This window comes from Podarcis muralis, chromosome 16 (genome assembly GCF_964188315.1).
Source record: "Podarcis muralis chromosome 16, rPodMur119.hap1.1, whole genome shotgun sequence".
NCBI lineage: Eukaryota > Metazoa > Chordata > Lepidosauria > Squamata > Lacertidae > Podarcis > Podarcis muralis.
The window spans coordinates 11763882-11788943 of NC_135670.1; the positions used below are offsets into that span (position 1 = coordinate 11763882).

Genomic DNA, 25062 nt, shown 5'->3' on the forward strand with positions numbered 1-25062 from the left:
GCCCAGGTCACGTTTATCCGCCCTCCCCGAAATCCTGTGCATCACCGCCAAGATGACTCTCGCTCTCCTCCCTTCCACCGACCCAGTTTATGCACCGAGATCTGCAGTCACCCGCGATCTCCATAAGCTCCTTTATCACGGACGAGAAGCGGGACCTGCATGCCGTTGTCCCCACCGCGGACAAAACCCCTATTCCAGTTTACGCGCTCCAGTTTGATCTCACTCCAAATATTAACGCCGCGCACCCCCGATCGTGTTTACACACCGCGATCGGCGCCCATAAGAAGCCGTGCAACCAGCCGACACCCCCCACCTCCTTGTCTCTCAACGTGCGCCTTCCTCGGATCAGGCCGATACGCCCCCCGATGCGTTCCCTGCGCTCCAGCAGCGCCTTCTCCTCCTCCTCCTCCTCCACGCGCCTCCAACCGGGTCCTGAGCCGAAACCCAAGGTCCCACCCCGCCGCCGCCACTACGGTGCGCCCTGCTGGGGGTCATCTTGTCATTCCCGGAGGAGGAGGCGCCGCCTGGAGGGTCGGGCGTCCTCCTGACCCCCTTCCGCAGATTCTCATCTGCGGGACCCTCAACGAGCCAACCCCAGCCCCTACCCCGCGCGCCCCGCCGGAGATCCCATCCCGGGGCGCCCGGGCCAGCGGCTCCACGTCTCCAAGGACCGCCCGCGCGCGCGCCAAGGGGGACCCACCCAGCTGCCCCCTCCCTCCACACACACATGCCCGGCTCTCCTCCCCCTCGATCGCCTGGTTACCGTCAGTGAGAGGCAGCTCCACCATCTCCTCCTCGGCTCCGCCGTCCCCCATGGCCAGGCCGGCTTCTCCTTGCTCCCTTCCTTGCCCTCCTCTCGCGCTCTTCTCCTCCTCCTTCCTCCGCTTTGGTTACATGGTGCGGGCCCTGCGCTTCCTGGTGCAGCAAGCAGCCCGCCGCCGCCGCCGCCGCTGCCTCCGCCGCCTCCAGGCCTGACTCAAGCGGCAGGAATGTGACAGCAAGCAAGAGGAGGAGGAAAAAGCCCAGGGAAATCAGGGGACCCGCCCCAGGGAGGGACAGGGGACCCCCTTCCTGCTTAACGCGCCCCCTGCCCGAAGTTCCGTGTCACCCCCGTGCCTGGATTCCCACCACGCACGCACACACGCTCGGACTTCCTGCGGGGCCCGTCTCGGCCAATCCCAGCGACACGCTGCTTCTTGGGGAGGCGCGCGGCGTTTTTTTCTCGCTGTCCAGCGCCTTGCACCCCTGCAGGAGCGCGATTGTTCCCGGGGATCTTCGCCACCTAAGTTTTACCCTGAGTAGACCCATTGGAATGAATGGATCCAAATTAGGGACTGTACCTGCAGCCAATGCTCGTCCTACAGACCCATTAGAATGATTGTACAGGACTGACTTAGGACCCTTCATTTCAGTGGGTCTACTCGGAGAAAAACTTAGATGTAATATTTAGGCATGTCCATTTGTTTCAATGGGTCACAGGACTCCTCCAGATAGAGATATAGATAGATAGATGATTGATAGATAGATAGATAGATAGATAGATAGATAGATAGATAGATAGATAGATAGAACATTGTGCAAGTGAATTGTTGATGTGGTGTAGAGGTTAGAGTGGAGGACTAGGACCTGGGAGACCAGGGTTTAAATCCCTGCTCAGCCATGAAGCCCACTGGATGATCCTGGTGGCCAGACACTGCCTCTCAGCCTAACCTTCCTCACAGGGTTGCTGTGAGGATGAAATGGGGAGGGAAAGAACCATGTTGGAGGAACGGTAGAATCAAAATGTGATAGTTAACTAAATAAATGGGGAGGTTATACATGGCACATGGAAATGATGGTGTGGTGTCTCTGCGCAGGACCCAGAATATGGGAAGCACAATAATAAGCCATCCTGCTACATGGAGACTGGCATAACTCTATTTATATATTATTTTGGAATTTATATAATTCTTTATTTATTAAACGTGCATACCGTCCTTCATCCGAAGATCACAGGGAGGTTCACAGCATAAAAGTGGAAACACAAAATACATAATAAAACAAACAAATCAATAAATTCCTCCCAGATTCTGCTGTGGATTCTGCTAAGTGGACTCTGCTAGTTTCCCAAGGTCTCCCATGTAGATTGTTGGGATGGGAGATGGGGATCAGCCTGGGCGGGTCAGCTTACTCACAAAAACTTTTTTTTTTGTCACAATTGAGTAGAATGTTTTTGCTCCATCTTTGATTTTTTTGTTTGTTTATTGCACTTATATTCCATCTCTTACTCCAAGAAGCTTAATGTGGTACACATGGTTCTCCCTCCCCCCCCCCCCGTAAGTAAAACCTCTAAGTGGCTTACAAAAAACAGTAAAATATACAATAAAATTTACAAACAAAACATTTTAAAAAATCAAAATGCAATTAAAGCCAGCAGTTAAGCTAAAATGACAGGTTAAAACCCATGCCAGTTTTTGTCTGAGTGCAGGCTTGTCTAGACAAAAAAGATTTTAGCAGGCTCGGAAAACATTTTGTACAGTGAAAGCCAAGATGATCTATATAGCCCAAATGTCAAGTGGCGGAGAGGTCCGGAGGGTAAAATATTTCTTCCTTACAAGTGTAAAACAAATAGTACATGGCCCTTTTAATAGTGCCAGTTCTGCAAAATCAAAGTGGTCAATGAGGCATATCTGGGGCAAGGTGTTGCCTGGTGCAAGGTGCACAGAGCATTGGCTGGAATGGACGGAGAGGGATGGTGGAACAATAGTTAGGCTAGCTTGATTGTGTCAGCCGTAGCATTTTTAAACAGGAAGGAAGGGATTGTGCAAGGGAAGAGAAAAATTGGCAACTAGGCCATGAAATAGCCTGTCTTTGGCCTCTGCTGGTAGGAAATCAAAATTATGCTAAGGGGGGGGGGGAGAGAGAGCTAGTGGAGTGTAGGAACTTAAAGCAGACGTTGCAGAAGTGGCTAGTGTACAGTACGTGTGCTTTGGAAGGGCTGCACACTCAGTTTGCATCCTCATGGGGAACCAGATTTATTTGAAGCTCGCACCTCTCCCAGTTATGCTGTATTGTTTTTAACACTCAATTGGGAGCTGCCTAGAGTGGCCTGGAAAACTCAGCCAGATGGGTGAGGTATGTATGTATGTATAAATAAATAAATAATAATATTTTGCCTGTGATAGCGGTGGCTGCAGCTTCTTGGGTCTGGTGGGGCCAAAGGCAGGGGAGCCCAACAGTAGGTGGCGCCAGAGCCAGTTACAGGCAGAGACAGAACCATGGGATTTGTAGAATTGGAAGGGACCACAAAGGTCAATGTGGGGCTCAAAGCTGTGACCCTGAAATTAAGAGTCTCCTCATGCTCTACCAACTGAGCTATAGATGGCTCAGTGTCTAGTTTTGCTGCCATCCTCCCCACTCCCTGCTCAGTTTTACAAGGGGCAACACGGAGGTCTAGGGAGAGAAGACAAGAGCCTGTGCCACCCCACCCCACCTCGGACTAGACGTAAGAAGAAAGGGAAGGTGGGGGCTAAGTAAGGGCAGCTCAGGTTGGCGGGGTGCAAGCTTAAAACTGTGTACCTAGGTAGATAGATCAGGATCTACTGCAGTGGAGATGAGGGCATATGGGGCACTGCCCCACCAACATCGTCTGCCTTTAGCTAGCCCCTGCCGCCTGCCTTCTTTCTTGCAGTCAATCCAGCGGGTGGTCCTGCCTGGCAGCTTCCTCCTCTGTAGTCTCAGTATTGCCCCATGTAGAACTCACTGGAGAGGGGGAGGAGGATGGGGGCAAAACTAGGATTATTTGGCTCTGCCTATCATTGGCTTTAGGGGACGCGGGTGGCGCTGTGGGTTAAACCACAGAGCCTAGGACTTGCTGATCAGAAGGTCGGCGGTTCGAATCCCCACGACGGGGTGAGCTCCCGTGGCTCAGTCCCTGTTCCTGCCAACCTAGCAGGTCGAAAGCACGTCAAAGTGCAAGTAGATAAATAGGTACCGCTCCGGCGGGAAGGTAAACGGCGTTTCCGTGCGCTGCTTTGGTTCGCCAGAAGCGGCTTAGTCATGCTGGCCACATGACCCGGAAGCTGTACGCCGGCTCCCTCGGCCAATAAAGCGAGATGAGCACCAGAGTCAGCCACGACTGGACCTAATGGTCAGGGGTCCCTTTACCTTGTTATCATTGGCTCTGGTGCCCCCTGCTGTTGGCGTTGCCTTCCACACCACCAGACTCGATGAGCACCAGCCCAGACTGATCTCTGGGTTATGTGCCACAGGTCAGGCAGGGTTTCCAACTCTCAATTGTTTTAAAGCACGTTTTACCTTGATACAGTAGGCTAGTTTCTATACATACTCTCTCACACACACCATTTCTATCCTCTCCATGCAAGAAAGCAAGAAGCATTAGCAGAGTTCAAGGACACATTTCTGCCAAGCTGATTTTCAGCAGCCATCCAGGATTTTCAACTGGATTCCCCCCCCCCCCCCGACTGACCTGAAGATGCCAAGGACTGAGACTGGGACCTTCTGCATGCAAAACAGATGCTCTGCCACTGAGCTACAGGCATTCCCTGAAGACATGGGAACATAGGAACAGCTCTTCCCTGTCAAAGTGATATAATGCTACTTTAAATGTGAAGCGTAGAAGGGACATCAGCCAAGGTGTTATGTTACCAAAGGCAAAATAAGTTGGCACCTTTGTGAGCTCCTCTCCCATTCCCTGGCAGTAAAAATGCACTACTCATAATAAAGAACAGTTTGCTGCTCTTTTGTGGCACACGCTAAACCAGCCTCCTCACTCTCCCAAATGCTTGGGCCGGCCCTGCTTCTTTTGTGGGAAAATGATCTCACGCACCTCCTGCAACATCACGGTGCTAAACCAATGCGGCGTTTTGTGCTGTTCACATTCCACTCCCAGAAAGACTGGATTGATAAATAACCATAAACTTTATTTTTAAATACATTACTTAACTGCAACAATTCGGGCCCTTCACCCTTCATACATATTACATACATCTATGGTTGCAGATGCTCAGACTCAGCCCCTCCCCACACCTGCTGTTCAAACTGGGTCACCTTCTTTAGAGGGTATTACATCACATGCTTCAAAATGCAGCGATCCAGTAGCCCTGCTGCAGTTGAGGGGAGGGAGAGCGCTCCTGATCATCTGGCTGAGTGGGGACCTGGATGTCTGCCCCAAATTCCTGTCCTGACAGCCCCACTGCCCATAGGAATCTGTGAACCCACCCAAATGACACCCTGTGCTTTGCATTCATTTAATGCCTCCCCAATAGGATGTTCACATCAGTTCAGGTTTGGAGAATCTGAGAGGGTGAGCCCTCTTCCTCCACAACATCACGATGGGCGCTCGGGGGTTTGTTCCTCCTCACCCAGTGGCGGTCCTGAGAAAACCAAAACAGAAAACACACAATAAAATTGCAGAAGCTTTGTGGGGCAATGGGTGAGTCCATCTGGCTGTTAACCAGAAGGTTGAGGCCACACAGGGATGGCTGTGAGCAAGATTCCCTTCCAACTCCACAGTTCTAGGATTCCGTGAAAATATTTATTACAGCCTCGTATCCTTTTTTATTTTCTTGCTTTGATCTCTTCTTTTTCTCCTTTATTGTTGTTATTATTATTGCTTTTTGTGTATTAGAAAATCTATCTATCTTCTTATCATTTTGATCCCCACCCCCTGCTCTAGGGTGCAGGGGCCTAAATTTGGTAAAAAATAAGGATTTATTTGTTATGAGCGTCTCCTAACACATTCAGAAAACAGCAGTTGCAAAGGAACCACAACTTTCTTGCCAGAGGAGCTGCTTTTCATGCTGGAGGTCCTAGGTTCCACCACCAGCACCTCCACTTAAAAGGATCCGGGCCTTTCCAGATTGTCACTATTCCCAAGTGAGAGATTCCATCACCTAACAGCGAATTCAGGTTACGCAACCAAAGCTGATTTGGAGGTCCTGAGCAAAAATAAGGCCCACTTTCCCAAAATGCAGACCTACCCATCCCTTTGCATAGGCTCTCCCATGGGCATAGCCAAGATTTTTTTTGGGGGGGGCAAGGTTTTGTATTGATTTAGGGGGCAGGTGCCCCCTGCCCCCCCCGGCTATGCCCATGGTCTCTCCCCACCCCATCTCTCTCATCTCACCTCTCTCCTTGTCGCTCTTGGAAGTCTGGCTCGGAACTTCCCACTCTGCCGCAGCTTCTTCGACGGAACCCCCCAGCATTCCAAGACGGCGCTGGCGGAAGCGCTGGCGAGGGGTGTCCTGCTCTTCTCCTGGGCATTCCACTGCAGGCAGCCGTGAGCTCAGCCTATGGCGGCGGAAGGGCGTCTGTTGGCCATCCAAAACACTGAGGGTGCTGCTTGCTTTGCGGAGAGGGGCTGGTGAGCTGGGGGTGCTGGAAACTTTGAGGGCAACGGGGTTAAGAGGAGAAAAGAGGGAAGTCAGGAGACAGCAGAGCTGGGCAGGTTGTGCCCCAAGAGATAGAAGCCCCAAACCTCTCTGCAGGGCTCCATAATTAATAACCATTTGATTACTCACCCACCCTTCACAAGAAATTGTAATACAACACTAAAAGGCTTTTTAAAAACAACATTAAACACTTTGCTCCACAAATAAATCCTGCATCAAGAAAATTCTGCAACCTTGTTTACATTATGCCAATCTGTATAATGTTTTGTTAATCTGCATCATTTATTCTGCATTTCATATAATTTATTTTAAATTTTATTTAAATATTCATAAACTGCACTCATATAAAATTTCACAAGGCGGCATACGGACTAAAAACATAGTATTACAATAAAAAAAGGGTCATTAATTAATTAATTAATTAATTGTCGTAAAGGAGGAGCACCGAAACTCTTAGCCTCCTGGGCTAGAAACTTGCACCGTCTATTTAAAACAACTGAAAGCTACAATTTTTGGGAGGGTGAATTCTGATCACAACATAAAATTCCATGCTTGTGCGGTTACGATCCTGGAATAAAAGCATCTCTGTCTGTGGTCCTAATTCCTTTCTTCCATTCATTTTTTGCCATTTGGTGTAAAAACATCGCCAGGAGAGCTTACACAATTATAAAAAGGAAACAAAAATACCTTAAAACAGGCACAGGAAACCTGTGGGCCCTCCAGATGCTGTTGGACTCCAGCTCCCAGCAGTCCCAGCCAACATGGCAGATGTCAGGGATGCTGGGAGTTGTAGTCCACCACCATTCTAGAGCGGGAGAGGGGGATCTTTTTCAGCCTGAAGGCTGTATTCCCTTCCAGCAATCTGCTTTGAGCGGCGGGGGTCATGCCAGTGGTGTTTGGGGCCAAAAGCAAAAGTGGGGAGAGCAACAGATGTCAATCTTCCTTTAATACATTAGGCTGCTTTACACACACACACACACACACACACACACACTCACACATCCTTCTCTGTCCTCCAGCCAGGCAAGCAGTAGGCATTATCAGAGTTCAAGGATACATTCCAGCCAGGCAAAGCTATTCAAGGAGGGTTGTGGCCTGGAGAGAGTTCTTGAGAGCCAGACAGAGAGGCCTGGAGGGCTGTGTTTGGCCCCTGGGACTGAGGTTCCCCATCCCTGGTTCCAGAGAGCCACCACTTCTTCCCCCATGCCTTCAAATATACTAGTGAAAGCTGAGAGCGAAAACCTCTCCACTGCCCCTGCCATGGCTTTCTCCTCCCTTCCTTCACCTGTCCCATCAGCCCCACGTCCTTCCTGCCCTGTTAGGCTCTCGCTGCTCCCGGCCCCCTCAGCCATGGGGCGCAGCTGCTCATGGGGGGCTTCCCGTCGGTGTTTCACCAGCTTCCGTATTTTCTCAGCTATCCAGTTACTCTTCCTGTGAAGTAAAAAGCGGGTGAGATAAAAAGAGTTGCAAGGAGGAAAGGAAAAGTGAAGCTAAAGGATGGGGTGTTCTGGACAGTTAACAGGAAGGACCTTCTACACTCAGTGCATCACTGGACTATGGAACTGGCTCTCTCAAGAAGTGACAGTCACTAGTTTGGATGACTTTAAAATACAGCTACATCTACTAGTCATGATAGCTATGTTATCTCTGGCATAATCAGAAGCTGTATCAGAGCTCCACAAGATTATCCTTGGAATAAGAGAGAATAAAGAATGGCCCTTTTTTAATCTGGTATGTGTGGGGAGGGTGAAGAATTAGCCAATTGGAGCATGCTTGTCACAAGCTCTGTTAGTGATATAAGAAAACATTGGGGTTAGCTCTTACAGTCGAACTCCCCATCAAGGGACCCAGTATCATTGTAGGTCAGAGAAGAAAGAGTAGAGGCAAGAGCCAATTGAAAAATGCAAGGCTGGTCTTTGTTTTCTGTTGAAATAGAGTCCCCCCCCCCCCCCGCCTTGCAAGGAGGCGAGAATCCAGAACAAAGGTATGTGGCAACTTTTAAAGACGTTAGAAATTACCCAACCCTCAGCCTAAAACCACTCAAAAGCATCATACGAGTGTCATAGAAAGAGGCGGGTCTACAACAGAAATTTGAGTGTGTCACTTGTCTCCCGTCTATCAAGACACCTGATAATGCTTGCTGATTGCCTTTTCCTAGCCAGTCCGGCCCATTCTTTTGAAATGGTAAATATCTCAGTTCTTGAATCCATTGCCACAGGCCTACCCATTCTAGTGATAAGTTTATCTATTTGAAGGATTTGTAGGATTTTGAAGCGAAAAGAACTATTGGGAAATGTTTTTCCAAGATACTTCCTTCTACTCCATAGAAAATATTTGGGTTCGTTAAGAGAGTCAAGATGGCTTCAGGATTGCTCTATGAACTCAAATAAAGTATCTATTTCCCCCTGGTAATATTTCCTAATTTTTGAAGGTGAAGGATTCATTTTCTGTGCGGGGGGGGGGGTGGTGGTGGTGGTGTCCGCTATGTGTGAACCTTAAAAAATTGTGTAACACTAGGATTTAGAACAGAAGGTTGGGGAACCTGTCAATCCCTCCAGATGCTGCTGGAACTGCCATCATGTCCAACCATTAGCTGTGCTGGAGGGGGCTGATGCATTAAGGGTTCTTATGAAGACCCCAGGGACTAAAAGTTGCCAAATTATTCTTGGACTTACTTGCCACGAGGAAGTGCTGGCTCCAGCACCCGGTACTGGTCCATGATCTTCTCCACCAGCTTCTGCTTCTCCCGACGCAGCTCGCCCAGTTTGTCTCTAAGGAGGAAACCGAGTGGGATTTAATGCCAAGGTCCTCCAGGCTGCAGGGGGTGCTGGAGGTGTTCAGGACAGCGCAGAAAACTTCAGAGGAGGCCCCTATGGAGTTCTTGTCTTGGATGTGCAGGCATCTCCTAGAGCCACACAGCTATCAGCTACCCGATGTCACACACTTGCATCTGGCACTCAATTTAATCAGCACTGAAGGCAACCCACACTTGCAAAGAAACAATCAGGAACGACTCTAAGGGCTGTTCTTTTGCAGCGACAGTTTTAAATGACAAACGTGGAGGGAAATGGTCTTGTGGGCTAAATCAGGACCCCTGGTGGGCCAAATCTGGCCATTGGCCTAGTGGTTTCCCATGCCTGCTTGGCAAATTGAATTTATTCAACAACTGATCAGCTAATATTCCTTTAACCAATAACTACCGTAGCTTTAGTTCTATTTCCACTTGTTTTAGTGGCATGCATTAATTTGGCCTGTGGGCAAGAGGTTCCCCACAGATTTCATTCATGCATCAATCAGCTACAATTTATTCATTCTACTTAGCATCTGTCTCTACTTGTTTCACAGGTGGGTTGTCTCCCACTCACAGGTACTGGCGCTGCTCCTCTTGGAAATGCTCCCGACTCTCCATGCTGTGCTCCAGCAGGCGTCTGTTCTCCCTGCTTAGCACCTGAATCTCTTGAAGAAGGTGTCGGTTCTCCTCCTCCTGGTTCCCTTTCAGCTGGGCCAGCAGCTATGGGTTGAGGGAGGTGGGGAGATAGAGCATCCCGTTAACGGGTGGAATTCACACCCACCTGTTAACAAACACACAATGCACAACACCCCACATGCTACCAACTCCACAAGCTGACTCAACTTGCTACGCTGGCACAGGGATTCTGCTGAAAAGGGAACCGCTGCATTTAGGGCTCCCCGTCTCTCCTGTCATGTGTGAGGATGCTCACCTTTGTCGTGATGTCAGCACGCCATTTCCTTGCCTCAGCTAGGAATGACATGATGCAGGAACGCACCATGTGATGACAATGTGGGGGGTTTCTACACTATTGAGGTGTGGACATGTCCTCTCCATCTCTCCATATCTTTATTAAGGTAAAGGGACCCATGACCATTAGGTCCAGTTATGACCGACTCTGGGGTTGCGGAGCTCATCTCGCTTTATTGGCCGAGGGAGCCGATGTTTGTCCGCAGACAGCTTCTGGATCATGTGGCCAGCATGGCTAAGCCGCTTCTGGCAAACCAGAGCAGCGCACGGAAACGGCGTTTACCTTCCCGCTGGAGCAGTACCTATTTATCTACTTGCACTTTGACACGCTTTCGAACTGCTAGGTTGGCAGGAGCTGGGACTGAGCAACGGGAACTCACCCCGTTGTGGGGATTCGAACCGCCAACCTTCTGATCGGCAAGTCCTAGGCTCTGTGGTTTAACCCACAGTGCCACCCACATCCCATGTCTTTATTAGCAGTATCCATATTGGATGTAAGCCCTCAAAAACCTAAATATTCAGACACATGCAATTTCATGTGGCCATCCAGACCCCTTTATATGGCCCTTGCAACTAGGCCCAGAGGCAAATTTAGGGCAGTGTGACCAGTTCCACTGCACTGGGCGCTGAACCCAGGGGGCCTTGCAACTATGACATAGTTAAATGGGCAGAATGGAAGGCAAGAGGCAATGGGGGTGCCGAATTTTGGCCTTGCATTTGAAAGACCAAAGCCTGCCCCTGCTAGGCCACTCCCCTTGCTGGTTCTGCTCTGCTCCTTCCTCAGTTTCATTTTTGTCTGCCTGGGATGTGCTCTTGCACTGTGACAATGCCTCTTGCTTGCCTGTCTGCACGGAGGCTGGAGAGATGGGTGGCTGTAGAAACCGCTGACTTCTGCATGGCTGGAATTGAGGCTACTGTACAAAGGGCAACAGCCCCGTCCATTATTCCACCCGCGTTTGCCGCAGCCCCACCCACGCTGGGAATTCTAAGAAACCCCTAAATCAGTGCAGTTTTGGAAGGTTCAGTCCTCCATCTTGATTCAAAATGGCACCCACCCAGCTGCATCCAAACACAGGAAAACCTGCTCCCTGATCTCAGGAACCATCATTTGAGATTTGGTTATGATCTAAGAGGTGTCCAAATGCAGAGAATGAACTACTTTTGAATAGAGGCATTCCCTCCTGTGGGTGAGACATTGGGGGATGCCTCTTTTTAAGAAGATGCTGGCTGTAACATATGCCTGCTTCACGTGAAAGTATTATATTATAACCAGCATTCTCAGTGGTTAGAGCCAAGGAACAGCTTTCCCACTGCAGACATGGACTAGGCCAGTATATCTGAAGGAGCGTCTCTACCCCCCATCATTCTACCCGGACACTGAGGTCCAGCACCGAGGGCCTTCTGGCAGTTCCCTCACTGTGAGAAGCCAAGTTACAGGAAACCAGGCAGAGAGCCTTCTTGGTAGTGGTGCCCTCCCTGTGGAACGCCCTCCCACCAGATGTCAAAGAGATAAACAACTACCAGACTTTTAGAAGACATCTGAAGGCGGCCCTGTTTAGGGAAGCTTTTAATGTTTGATGTATTATAGTATTTTAATATTTTTTGGAAGCCACCCAGAGTGGCTGGGGAAGCCCAGCCAGATGGGCGGGGTATAAATAATAAATTATTATTATTAAAGGTAAAGGTAAAGGTACCCCTGCCCGTACGGGCCAGTCTTGACAGACTCTGGGGTTGTGCGCCCATCTCACTCAAGAGGCCGGGGGCCAGCGCTGTCCGCAGACACTTCCGGGTCACGTGGCCAGCATGACATCGCTGCTCTGGCGAGCCAGAGCCGCACACGGAAACGCCGTTTACCTTCCCGCTAGTAAGCGGTCCCTATTTATCTACTTGCACCTGGGAGTGCTTTCGAACTGCTAGGTTGGCAGGCGCTGGGACCGAACAACGGGAGCGCACCCCGCTGCGGGGATTCGAACCGCCGACCTTTCGATCGGCAAGCCCTAGGCGCTGAGGCTTTTACCCACAGCGCCACCCGCGCTGTTTATTATTATTATTATATTATTATTATAGGCCAGAAGATGTGTGTTATGTATAAGTGGAGGGGATGGGGAGGGGATCCTTACTTCACACTGGGTGCTCAGGCGCCCTAGCGCCGTGTCCAGTTGCTGGTTCTGCTCCTTCAGGGCGTTGCTCTCAGCCTCCAGCCTCGCATGCTCCAGCTGTAGGCTGGTCAACCGGTTCTTCATTCCTTGAAGCTCTCCCTGGAGGTCGTCCCGTTCACGTTCTGTCTGGCCCAATGCCTGCTTCACCCTGGGGAATCATAGAATCATGCAATTGTAGAGTTAGAAGGGACCCCAAGGGTCATCTAGTCCAACCCCCTGCAATGCAGGACTCTTTTGCCCTACGTGGGGCTTGAACCCACCACCCTGAGATTGAGTCTTATTCTCTACCAACCAAGCTATCCCAGAGTAGATGGCTGAGAGCGCTTGCCGTTTACAAAGGAGGTCCTTGTCCCCTTGGCCTACCCAGTGGTGGGGAAACTCAGGTCTGGGGGCCAAATGTGGCCACCCAGGCCTTTCTATCTGGGCCTCGGGACTTTCCCCAGGCCACGGCCTGCGCTGGCCCTGCTTCCCACCTTCCGGGGATGGATTTTGTCCGGGGACGGATTTGTAAATCGGGGGGCTGTCCCCAGTAAATGGGGACGTCTGGTAACCATACCCTAGTGCCAAGCTCACCCCATTTCCTCAATACCCCACAGGTGTAAATAAAAGATGGTGGTCAAACAGGTCACCTGATGTCATTAGGAGATCCGGCAATTGACAGGTGGCGGCTACACCCACCTATCTAACTTGGCCAGTGAGGGTGCTAGCCAGATCCAGTTGTCCATAGCTACATAAACCCTCTCAATAAATAAGTATCAGCAGGTTTGGGATGTGCCCACAAGGGCTGGCTCCCACCTTCACCCCTGGCAGACACACCCTCCTTACCGCTCATGCTCCTCCTTGAGGTGGCCATGCAGTGCTGACAGCTCCCGGTGCTGTCGCTCAGCTTCCTCCAGCCGCTCCTTTTGCCCCCGAAGTGCTTCCTCCCGCTGCTCAAGGCCAGTTTTCTGCCCCAGCAGCTCGCTGTGCCTGCGGGAGGAGAAGGCTGGGTTTGACTTAGGCAGATGTGCCATTTAGGAAAAGGCCTTGTGCTCCCCGCAAAATGAAAAACACTGGGGGTTATGTTGCTTCTTGTTATTTCTGCTCAGCACTCTGGTTCCAAAGAAATCGTTCTCTCACGTTCTCCTAAGGCAGGGATCAGGGGAATCTGTGGCCCTCCAGATGCTGTTAGGACTACAACTCCCATCATCCCCTGCTGGCTGAAGGGGGCTGATGGGAGTTCAACAGGTTCTCCATCTCAGGGAATTAGACAAATTCATGGAGGATAAGGCTATCAGCGGCTACCTGTTATTCATAATGATAGGTTATAAATATAATGAACAGGTAGTGTTGCCTGTGGTTTAGAGCAAGGATGAGGAACTTCAGGACCAGGGGCCCCATGTGGCCCTCCAGACATCTGTATCTGGCCCTCAGGACTCTCCACACAAGCCACACCTCCTCTCCAGCATTGCTCCACCCCCTCCTCAAGGACATTTCTCCAGCTGGAACGTCTCCTCAAACTGTGATAAATTGGCACATCTAGAATATAGCTGACTGTATGGAGGTGAAAGTCACATAGTTCAACCCACTTTTGGCTATCACTGGCCCCAACCTGCCTCACAGGGCTGTGGTGAAGATAAAATGGGGAGAGGAAGAACCACATACATCACCTCAAACTCCTTGGACGAAAGGTGGGGTATAAATGTAATAGAGAAATAAATATAGACCCCCCCCCCACACACACCAACAACTTACAGATTCTCTGTCCCAGATTTACCTGCCCTGCAGGTCACGGTGTTCCTGCTCCAGGCTACGCAGCGCCCCCTTGAGGCTGGCATGTTTCCCCAGCAACCCCTCCAGGTCAGATCCCTGCCTCTCATGCAGAACCGTCAGGCGGTCGTGATCACGCAGGAGGGCATCGTAGCGCCCCCGCCACTCCTCCCTCTCCTGCTGGGCACCCCGGGCTTCTGCCTCCAGGACGGACAGCCTCTGCCGCAGCTCCAGGAGCTGGGATTCCAGTAGCGTCTTCTGGGAACGCAGAGATGCTGCCTCCACCTGCCAGGATTGCAACAGGGATATGAGAGCGAGAGAGACGGACACATTGTAAGCTCCTTGGGGCAGGGAGATTTAATCAATCCAATGACAATTGCTCATACAATCCTGAACAAGTAAATTCAGCTGATTCACTCTCTGTTAAGTATATATAGAATAGCAACCTTAGGCTACGTACACAGCATACATTTAAAGCACATTTCCCTCCCCAAAGAATCACAGGAGCTACAGTTTGCCCCATCAGCTAGCAAAGGGAGGAAGAACAGGATGCCATTTGGGATTATCATGGAGACGCTTTCAAATGGATAGTTGGAAGTCACTTTTATTCATATTTCTTCTCTTTTGCTTTTTGCTTTTATTATACTCATTTCTTTGCTTTTACCCTCCCCCCCCCCTTTTAGCCTGAGTGTGAAAGACATGCTGGATTTTCTGCTTGAATTGAAGGCTGTGGCTATGGGAGAAGCAAGACTTTCTGAGGTGTTAATGCTGTGAGCCCCTCCATCGTAGGCTCAGGCTGTATATATGTGTAAATAAACCATATATAATAAAGATATGTCTCCAATATACATAATTCCAAAGGAAATACGAACCCTGGGTAAGCGCCTGGACCCCCTGGAATCTTGCACTGCTTGAAGACAGGGGTGGTGTGCGGCATTTTATTACCATTCATTTTTTAATCGTGTTCTAAACAACTGGCTCACGCCAATTTTCACATGAAGTAATTAAGAACAATTTAAAATGCAAAAAAGCGAATACATTCAGAACAAAACCCTGTCGAAGGAGACGCTTGTGGTGAAGACCCATTTATTCCTCTGGGAAAGCCTGTTGGAACCAAATTGTATTCAGTTACCTGCTTCCAGAAAGTGCAGGTAGTGGCTTACCTGTTTTATCACAACAGGGATGCTATTCCACAGAACCAAGGCAGCCACCCTAAAAGCCCCGCTCCAAGTTACTACAGATGGAGCTTCTGAGATCATTGGAACTTGCAGCAGAAATTATCCCACAGACAGTAGCGTCTACTAGGTGTGTAATATATAAGACAAGGGTCTGAATCTGTGTAATAAGGCATCTTCCTATGCTCCATGGCCTTGAGAAGGTGGGAAGACCTGGATCCGTGTTCCCAGGAATCAGCTCCCATCCCAGCAGTAGAAGAGGCAGGGGTGCTTACCTGCAGTGCGCTGTTCTGAGCCTGCCACCTCCCACTTTCCTCCTTCGCATCGGAGCTTTGGCCCCGCAGCCCCAGCAGCGCCACCTGCAGGCTGCTGACTTGCGAGTCCAGCTGGGCGAGACGCTCGGTTAGCGCCGATTTCTCGGCCTGCAGAACGGCGTTCTGTAAAGGCAGCACCCGGGTGAAATTGGTATGGGGTAGCAAAATTGGAAGGCCTTCCACAGCTGGCTGGGGAAGTGATCCTCCCAAAGACATATAGCACTGGACCAGGACTAGCCTCCACCGATCTGGGGCCCTCCAGAGGTTTTGTACCACAACTCCCGTCGTAGCCGTCTGCTCACCTTGCGTTCCACTTCAATGAGTCTCGCACTCAGGGCCTCATTTCTGGCATTAGCCTGGAGTGACAACGGGTCTGGGTTATGTTCACTCTGTCCCTCCTGGGTCACAGACGGCTCCTCCAAAGGAACAATAAAGCCACTCTTTGCCTGGGGAGAGGAAACAAAGTCTAGTTTTGGGGAACACCAACCTCTGTGCCTGAGGGGAATTGCACTGCAGTGGTTGAGGCTTGGGCTCAGGCCCAGCCGATACCCACACACAACATCCTCAGGAGCTGCCAGGGCTCCATACCTGGGCCATCAATTGCCCCCAGGCAGCTGTGTATCATTTCAATTTCCTACAATGATCCCATGACAAGGGCATTGTGGGATACTGAAATGGTGGCTCCAAGCCACCCAGCACACTAAAACCACAGAATGCCATCTCTCCTTAGGGTAAGGGTGGGCAAACCTTTTCAGCCTGAGGGCCACATTGTCTTCTGGGCAACCTTCTAAAGGCCACATGCCTTTGGTGGGAGGGGCCAGGAGCAAAAGTGGGCAGAGCAATGAATGTAAATTTTCCCTTTGTACAGTAGGCTAGTTCCTACACACTATCACACACACATCCAGGGAAGCTAAGAAGCATTATCAGAGTTCAAGGACACATTCCAGCCAGGCAAAAGCACTCAAGGAAGGCATGAAACAAAGCCGGTGAGGGGTGTGGCCTGGGAGAATGGGTGAGGCTGAGGAGATCGTGTGGTCTGAGGAAAGCCCTGAGGGCTAAACAGAGGGGCCCAGAGGGCCACATTTGTCCCCTGGGACTGACTTTCCTCACCCCAGCTGTAGGGCCCCCCATAAACCTAGAATGAGCCTTGCCTGGGCTACACGAGACAAAACAAGGTGGTAACAAGAGGTAAAATAGACTGCACCACTTCAGACTGTAGGTGGCAGGCTCACATTTTTAATGCTAACCTGCACTGGAGATGTATTCAAAAGTAGCTTTCCCCTCTTGCGGTGGTACAGTCTACACTTCTAAACTCAGGACACTACCACCTCATTCTGTTGCTGGGCATGAGCCCAGAAGTGCCCTGATGAAAGGACACCTTTGCAAGTTCTCACCTGATGGTTGTTTGTGTGTTGCTGATTGAGGGCGCGCAGTTCCTCAAGCTGCCTCTTGAGTGTGCTGTTTTCCTCCTCCAGTTCCATCTTCTTCCCATTAGTAGGTTTCTTTTGGTTTTCCTCACTATAGGCATCATAATGCCAGGAAGACAGGAAACATACATTAATCCCAGGGCTTGCCAACATGGTACCCTCCAGACATGGGGCATACATTTCCCATTGTCCCCAGCCAGCATGGCCAATAGCCAGAGATGATGGAAATTGTAGTCCAAAATTCCATTCAGCCCAGTCAGGACAGCCAATAGCTAGGGATAATGGGAGTTGTAGTCCAAAACATCTGGAAGGCACCCTGCATCATCATCATCATTATCATCATCATCATCAGGGCTTTTTTTTCAACAAGCAGGGAACCACCGCAGAAAAAGCCCATTCTCATGTTGCCACACTCTTGTCCAGAGGGCCTCAGAGGATCATCACAGCGTCCAGGTCAGTTCATATGGAGGAGGCATATGAGACATAATAGTTTCACTTATTTGGACAATGGATAATCCACAACTGTCCTCTTCAGGAACTGGTTGGGAGAAATCTGGCCCAGTATGTCAAGAATTCTGAACAGTTGAAAACCCTAGCTTGAATTGTGTCCTCACTCGGCAACCTACCTGTGGTGCTGCTGCCTGCTTTGCATCCCAGCCTGTGGGCTCTCTTCCTTCTTCAGCAGCTGCTCCTTCAGCTGAGCCAAGACGGCTTCCCTCTCCTTCCCCTTTGCCTTCTCCCTCTGGAGCTCCTGCAACAATTGGCATCATTGGAAGGGTGAGAAATCGAGGGGGTTTGGGGTCTTTGAAGCAGTTTCTTTGCACTGTTCACCGATCCCTTACAATGCATACCTGTCACCTTATGTCTACGGTTCAAATGTATTGTTATTTTAATATGTTGTAGTTTCTACATCAACATTACTGTTATTATTATTAAATGGGCTAGGGGTAAGTGAGGTTAGGACTGAGGCCTAAAAAACATCCTCACTTTGTCGATTAGGTTTATTCAATCCGGCCCTGAACCCTGGATTAGCTGCAGAGAACAAGGGCGTGGAGTTCCACCCACCCAAATTGTTGTGAAGCTGGTTTGTGAAATAGGGCAGCTCATAGTTATACGGAACTCACTCCCACGGGAGACACTGATGGCCATTAATTTAGATGGCTTTGAAAGAGGATTAGACAAATTAGCAGAGAAGACAATTTATCGATGGTTACTAGCCATGATGTGTATGCTGTGCCTCTAAGGTCAGAAGCAGTGATGCTTCTCAATACCAGTGACTAGCAGAATAGTCTTGTCCTTGGATCCCACTTGTGAGTTTCCCATAGGCGTCTGGTTGGCCACTGTGGGAACAGGATGCTGGACTAGATGGGCCATGGGCATGTTCCAGCTGGCTCTTCTCACATATCTATGTTCTTAACAATGCGTCAAGCAGTGGTATTTCATAACAAAGTGCAGGATATACATATGCATTTTGGACAACAGTTGTGCGAACACAGGTTAAAAAGCCAGGACTGGAAGCAAAGCGAGCGCACGGTAAACACAGCCCTATTTGCCCACATTATTTTGCAAAAGGATCAGCAACAAGCAAAGGCTCAGTCTGTGGTCCACCAGAAAGTGGTACAATTAATCTACTTGGCTTTATTTTATAAAGCCTCTGTGGCTGTTCTTGTCCTGTAGTGCCCTCTAGCGGGCAAAGCCAAACGATAAAACATTGAACATAAGCAAACAAAGTATTTTAAATTTGCGGGAAACAATGCCAGGGAAATTTGGAGAAATGTTGTGTGTATGGCGTACACAGCAATAAGGCAGCTACTTACACATCGCCAGAGAAGAGGAGCACACAGATCTCCAGGCAGTTTGCATGTGCTAACTTGCATCTATCAATAGATGCATATTGAGAAATCATCTCACCGTAGCAGGGAACATGCCTGACCAGGGTTACACACCATCCATTTAAAGCACTGTTATGCCACTTTTAACACGCATGCCTTTGCCCTAAAGAATCCTGGGAGCTGTAGTTTGTTATGAGTCCTGGGAATTGTGGCTTTGTGAGGGTAAAACACAGTTTCCAGGATTCTAGAGGGGAGGGGGAGCCATTTGTTGTGCGGATGTGACCATTGGGGGCAGAGGAAGTCTGGGAGCTGCCATTTTACTTTTCTTACAGGGCCCCAGACCAAGTGTTACTTCTGGATATTGTGGGGTACTTAAAAGGCAGCCTGGTGGGGCAGGGATTTGTTGTCTTTTACTTACTTACTTACTTACTTACTTACTTACAGTGGTGCCCCGCAAGACGAATGCCTCGCAGGACGAAAAACCCGCTAGACGAAAGGGTTTTCCGTTTTTGAGTTGCTTCGCAAGACGATTTTCCCTATGGGCTTGCTTCGCAAGACGAAAACGTCTTGCGAGTCTTGCGATTTTTTTTGCTCCCCACCCCCCTTTTTCTAAGCCGCTAAGCTGCTAATAGTGCTAATCCGCTAAGCCGCTAATAGGGTTGCTTCGCAAGACGAAAAAACCGCTAGACGAAGAGACTCGCGGAACGGATTATTTTCGTCTTGCGAGGCACCACTGTACTTATTTACTTACTTAAAGCATTTGCACCTGTCCCTTTAACGTTTCTTTAAGGAGCCTCAGGGACAGGCTTGATCCCAGCTCTTATCTTTATACTTGCTTGACCCACAAAACATATCCAGTTTCTCTTTTACCTCCTCCAGGAGGGCTGAAGCCTTTTGCTTGGCATCCATTTCCTCCCTCAGGTTTGCTTCCTTCTGCTCCAGCTCCCCGAAACGCTGGGCGGCCTCCCTCAGGCTGCTGACCTCCGCCGCCTGCTGCCGGCTCTGGGCCTCGAGGTGGACGAGGCGCAGGCTCTGAGCCGCCAGGGCCTCCTCCTGGGCCTGGGCCTGGGCCTGGAGGCGCCGGCTGTCTTTCTCCAGCTGCCGCCGCAGGTTCTCGGCCTGGCTGAGCATCTCCTCCAGAGCCGCCTTCTCGGCCTCCGCCTGAGCCAGAGTCACCTTGTGCTGCTCCAGGCCGCGCTGCAGGGCCTCCAGCTCCCGCCGGGCCTCGCCCAGCTCCTCCTCCGCCTGCCGGGCCTTCTGGGCCAGCTGGGCCCCCTGCAGCCGCTCGCCTTGGAGGCTCTGGCGGGCTTCCCTCAGCTCCAGCTCGGCTTGGGTGGCTGCGGCCTGCAAGGCCTGGGATCCGGCCCGCAGCGCTTCCTGCTCTCGCTCCAGGGCCTGGGCCTCCTCCACCAGGCGCTCCGTCTCCGAGCGCCACCCCTCACGCTCTCGCTCTCGCTTCTCCAGGAGGTCGGCGTGGGCCTCCTGCAGGCTCCTCAGCCGCTCTTCCAAGCCCGACGCGCGCTGGGACTCCACTTCCCGCAGCTTTTCGGCCTCCCTCAGAGAAGTCCGGGCTTCCGACAAGGCCGCCTCCGTCCCTGACACCAGAGCCTCACTCTCTTGCTTCGGGCCCTGGCTTTGCCGCCTTTCTGGGGCCAAGGCCTCGCTCTCTCGCCACTTCTGGGCCTCTGGCAAATGTTCTCCAGGGTCTGAGGCCTGCTCGCTTGCCTCGGACCGCACCTCGCTTTGCAGCGCTTTTAGCTAGACAAGGCAGATAAAAGGACAGAATTTATTAGCACAGTGGGACTGCCAACCATTTCAGGCCAGTGGGCACGCTTGGCGTTTTGCTAAAGGGCTGTGGGTGCCTGCCACAAAATGGCTGCCGTTAAGGTGTGGCACAGCACAAAGTGGCAGCTCTGGTTTTTTTATGAGAGGCCAAGCTAGTGCACACAGGAACTGAGCAGGAACAGTCTATTGTGCATCGTGTATTTTTGAGATACTGGTGGGCATATTAGTGCCCATGAAAGCTGCAATGGCAACCCGTTAGTGTGCCACCTGGAAATTGTCCCGATCCCCATTCCTGTCTTTAAGAAACAACTCTCCCCATATTCCACCCCCCTTGCCCCACCATGCCTGAAGATCAGCTAGGGGAGGCCCCGTTTTGTGGGCCTCTTTTATCAGAAACTCAGTTGATGGGCAGGGACTTTTCTGTACTTAAGTCTCTGTCAGTGGAAGCCCACTGCCACTGATTTGCATCAACTTCTCAGGAAACAAAGCGTTCAGGGTGTTGGTTGTCCAAATTATCAGAGGGAACAGGAAACTGTCAATGTGTCTGGGGTGAAATGTCATGTTCTCGAGGGACAGGAGGAGCTTTCTGAAGGAGCAGGGACTGTCTTGTTTTAGTTGATTATAGGTACGGTGCTCTGGGAGGCTTTTCGGCTGAAGAGCAGGGTACCAAATGCTCTAAATAAATACCTCTCCATCAAGGGCTGCGTTCTTTGGTTCCAAACTCCTAGACTTGCTGGGATCCTCCAGGGCCTGCTGAAGCCTCCTGCGCAGATCTTGGTTCTCCCTCTCCAGGGTCAGCAACCGACCGATGTCCTCTTTCACCTCATCACTCAAGAGAACAGGCCTTTCAGAAGGACCTAGAGAAGGAGATGAAGGGGGAAATACATTTCTGCCTCTAGAATGACTCTGAGGATCTTGCTAGAAAATGGAAAGGCAAGGCCACACTCACCACCTGGGGCCCAGTCACCTTCTAGTTCTTCCGCACGGAGAATGTTGATGGGCTCCGCTAAACTTCGCCTCAGCTGCCTCTCAAGAGCCATGTTTTCTCTTAGAAGCTCCTCTGTCTGCTGGTAGAGCTGGTCCCGTTCCTGTGCACAGAGTCTATGCTTAAATTTCATGGTGCCGTACAGTATTTCATGGATATCAATTCGTTGCTAAATTTCATGCTGCAGTTCCGGTCACCTCACCACAAAGAGTTGGAAAAGGTTCAGGAAAAGGCAACAAAAAATGATCAAGGAGATTGAGTGACATCCCCATGAGGAAAAGTTATGACATTTGGTGCATTTTAGTTTAGTCCTCCCTGATGAGTTCTACAAGGGGCAACACAAGGTTTTATGTTGTGAACCGCCCTGAGATCCACGGATGGAGGGCGGTGTACAATTTCAATTAGCAGCAACAACAACACCATGGAGATTAAGGAGGAGGAAGCAGACAGGCACTGCCACCCTCCGGACTGGATGTAAGCAAGAAGGCAGGCAGGTGCAGGATTGAGGGCAGAGCGAAATAATAATAATAATAATCTTATTATTTATACCCCACCCATCTGGCTGTGTTTCCCCAGCCACTCTGGCCTGCTTAATTGTAATATATTAGACATGAAAAAATTCCCATACAGGGTTGCCTTCAGATGTCTTCTAAAAGTCAGATAGTTGTTTATTTCCTTGACATCTGATGGGAGGGCGTTCCACAGGGTGGTTGAAAGTTGGGGGGGCATTGCCCCATTTGCCCATATGGAGCAGCTTCCCCTGGGTCTCTCACCTCTTGGGCCTCGTTCAGGTAGCTTTGCAGGTGCAACTTCTCCTTCTCCAGCTGGCTCAAGTGCTTCCCCCGGGCGCGAGCAGCCTCCAGCTGTCCTTCCATCATGGCCTTTGTCTCCAGCAAGGCCTGGGAAAACTCACGCTCCTCCTGCCCATCCAAAGCAGCTCATCAAACACCACAGCCAGATCTAGGTTTGAGGACCCTTCTTCCACCCTGTGTCAGTGCCTCCCCCCGCTGCCCATGCCACTCAGGTAGACTTAGCTGGCAGGGGCAAGCGACAATAAAGTTCCAGGCAGCTCCCAGTGAGAGTCTGGGAGCCACCATTTTAAATACCCGCAATGCCCTTGGCAGAGCTTTACTCCTGGGCAGGGGTGAGGAATTTGTTCAGCATCAGGGCTGCATCCTCTTCGGGGCAACTTTTCGGGGCCAAAGGGTAAGTGGTCAGAGCACTGAATGCAAATGTTGCCTTCATAGAGTAGGTTAGTTTCTATGCACATGCATAGTCCCTCTTCCTGGGAAACTTTGGGAATTGTCATTCCACAAGGGGAATAGGGGATTGCCTACCAATTCTCCACACCCTTAACACACTACACTTCCCAGAATTCTTCGGGGGAAGCCATGTTGAAAGTGGCATTGTAGTGATATAAATGTGTGGTGTGAATGTGGCTGAAAGGACACACACACACCCTTTTGATAACTGATCACTGGCCAGTTGTCAACCTTACCTTCAGCTGGACACGGCACTGCTCCAAGGCAGGCAGCCGCTCTCTCAGGGCTGCCAGCTCCGCCTGAAGCCGCTCTGTCCGCAAGGCCTTCTCTCGCAAGGCGTCCAGCTCATCCCGGTACAGCCCAGCCAGGCGGGCCTCACCTACCAGTGCCCGGTTCTGGTGAAAGCAGGAGAACAAGTTAGAAATAAGTGGCATGGTGAGTGGCAGGTGAATTAGGCACAAGGAGGCAAAGGTGTATGGATAAGCCACCTGGGGTAGTTTGGACTCAGGGTCCCAAGAAATGCCATTTTTTGTCCCTGCCAGAGCCGCAGCCTCGCAGGGAGAGGACTGGGGAGGGAGCTGGAAACCTCAGGTCTATTCTAGGCTGTGGTTTGTCTATGTGGCACCCACAGGTGCCAGTGTGCCTGCCAGTACCTCCTATGGCACCCACAAAACATCTCACCAAATATCCCCTTTAAAATCCACAATACATATTCTTCCTGCTCAGTTTGCACTGATTCAGCCTCTCCTTCATTGAACACATCCCCTTAAGCATGCCCACATTTTATTGGATGCCAGAACTGGATCCTCCACCCTCCTTTCCATTCTGAAGAGAGGTGCAAAGAAAGCTTCTCTCTCTGCAAGTGCTGGTGGCAGATGCAGGTGCCTTTTATACCATTGATGGGGCAGCTGATGGAGGGGCATGCCTACACCATTTTGTTCTCCTCACCCTCTTTTTTTCTGTCCCGTAAGACATACCATCCAACTTTTCCCATGTCACAATCTTGCCCCCCAAAAGCGCTTTTTCATAGCCCGAGAGTGAGCAAAATTGTGGTACCCAAAATGGCAGCTGCGATCTTGCACGAAGAAACAGGATGTCCCATTTTTTCCAGGACGCTTGGCGGGTACGTTAAGATGGGGCAGTCATTATGCCATGCCCGCACAGCAGCCTTTTTACGTTATGCTGCACCATGCCCCCACAACAGCCATTTTGTGACTGGTGCTCACAGCACTTTCTTCAACATTTAATATGTGCCCAGTGCTCTCTACTCGTCCTGCCCTCAATAAGGTTGCCAACTTCTCCAGGCCTCATCCCTAAATGGTCAGCTTTTGTTTATTAAAACAAGGGAGACAGGGAAAGAAGGCATCAGGAGTTACTCCCGCTGGACTTTTTCCACTGCCCTTCTCATCACAAGACCAGCTATCACCAGCTGCCCTGAGGGAAGGATGACACCACCTGCTCCTGTTCCAGCTGAGTTGCCCCCTTCACATCTCCCACCAGCTGCCCAGTGTGAAGGACCCCAGTGACCTGTGATATTTTGGTATCATTTACTACAAGCGTAATAATGTCTTTTGATGTAAACCACCTCGGAAGGATGTGGTTTTGGAAAGGCAGGAAGTTATTTACTGAAAGTATTTATAACCCTCTCTGCAGCAGGGAAAGGAGGTGGGGGGGAAAGGGTTCTTAGAAGTGGCTTGCAGTGACCAATAACAAGCAGTTTTCAAGCTTGTGATCTAAAAGACACGACACACAAGGAAAAGGGGAGGGGAGGGAGGAGGAGGAAAATCAAACCCAGGCACCAGTTCTTAATTACAAAATTCTGGCTTCCTGCAGTTGTTCTGGACTGGATGTTGGATGGGGCCAGGCTGGTCTCCCCCCTTGCCATGCAGCTCTTTCTGGGAGGCAGGGGGTGCAGCCTCCCAGAGGCCCTTGATTCTGTGGCCAATAGCATAGGCCAGAGTGTGCACCTTCAGCTCCTCAGTGCCAGGACAACTCCAGCCTTCTGCGTGGCTTTTTTAGCAGTACCTCCTGCCGCATCTTTTGAAGCTGCCCCTCCAAATCCTTCCGTTCATCTTCTTGATCTAACAGCTCCTCCATCTTCTCTTCCCTGGGGGTGGGGAAACAGCACAGTTTTGTTTTATTTATTCATTTTATTAAGTAAAAGTGAGTTTTTATTTTGCAAATGCTCTAAGAGGAAAACCATACGTCAGATTTCTGGGTGA

General features: G+C 50.5%; 2 protein-coding genes across 4 annotated transcripts in view; both read right to left on the bottom strand.

Moving 5' to 3' along the window:
• The window catches only part of RPS6KA4 (ribosomal protein S6 kinase A4), a 38602-nt gene extending 37442 nt beyond the window's left edge, over window positions 1-1160 (bottom strand). The window contains exon 1 of one of the 2 annotated variants that reach the window (XM_028711239.2): window positions 764-1160. In XM_028711239.2, coding sequence (XP_028567072.2) covers window positions 764-815 — 52 coding nt within the window. In that variant the 5' untranslated portion in view covers window positions 816-1160. Of the gene's footprint in view, window positions 1-313; window positions 333-763 lie in introns of those variants that run through there. The other variant, XM_028711240.2, reaches the window with a different exon arrangement.
• A 3741-nt stretch (window positions 1161-4901) lies between these two features.
• The window catches only part of CCDC88B (coiled-coil and HOOK domain protein 88B), a 33314-nt gene continuing 13153 nt past the window's right edge, over window positions 4902-25062 (bottom strand). For both annotated transcript variants that reach the window (XM_028709442.2, XM_028709443.2), the window contains 18 exons: window positions 24866-24947; window positions 23077-23235; window positions 22352-22498; window positions 21543-21681; window positions 21281-21450; window positions 19679-20566; window positions 17603-17727; window positions 16944-17067; window positions 15852-15995; window positions 15511-15672; window positions 14068-14345; window positions 13137-13280; window positions 12273-12459; window positions 9758-9903; window positions 9068-9163; window positions 7678-7823; window positions 6128-6385; window positions 4902-5375 (listed from right to left, as the gene is read on the bottom strand). In XM_028709442.2, coding sequence (XP_028565275.2) covers window positions 5329-5375; window positions 6128-6385; window positions 7678-7823; window positions 9068-9163; window positions 9758-9903; window positions 12273-12459; window positions 13137-13280; window positions 14068-14345; window positions 15511-15672; window positions 15852-15995; window positions 16944-17067; window positions 17603-17727; window positions 19679-20566; window positions 21281-21450; window positions 21543-21681; window positions 22352-22498; window positions 23077-23235; window positions 24866-24947 — 3442 coding nt within the window. In that variant the 3' untranslated portion in view covers window positions 4902-5328. The remainder of the gene's footprint in view (window positions 5376-6127; window positions 6386-7677; window positions 7824-9067; window positions 9164-9757; window positions 9904-12272; window positions 12460-13136; window positions 13281-14067; window positions 14346-15510; window positions 15673-15851; window positions 15996-16943; window positions 17068-17602; window positions 17728-19678; window positions 20567-21280; window positions 21451-21542; window positions 21682-22351; window positions 22499-23076; window positions 23236-24865; window positions 24948-25062) is intronic.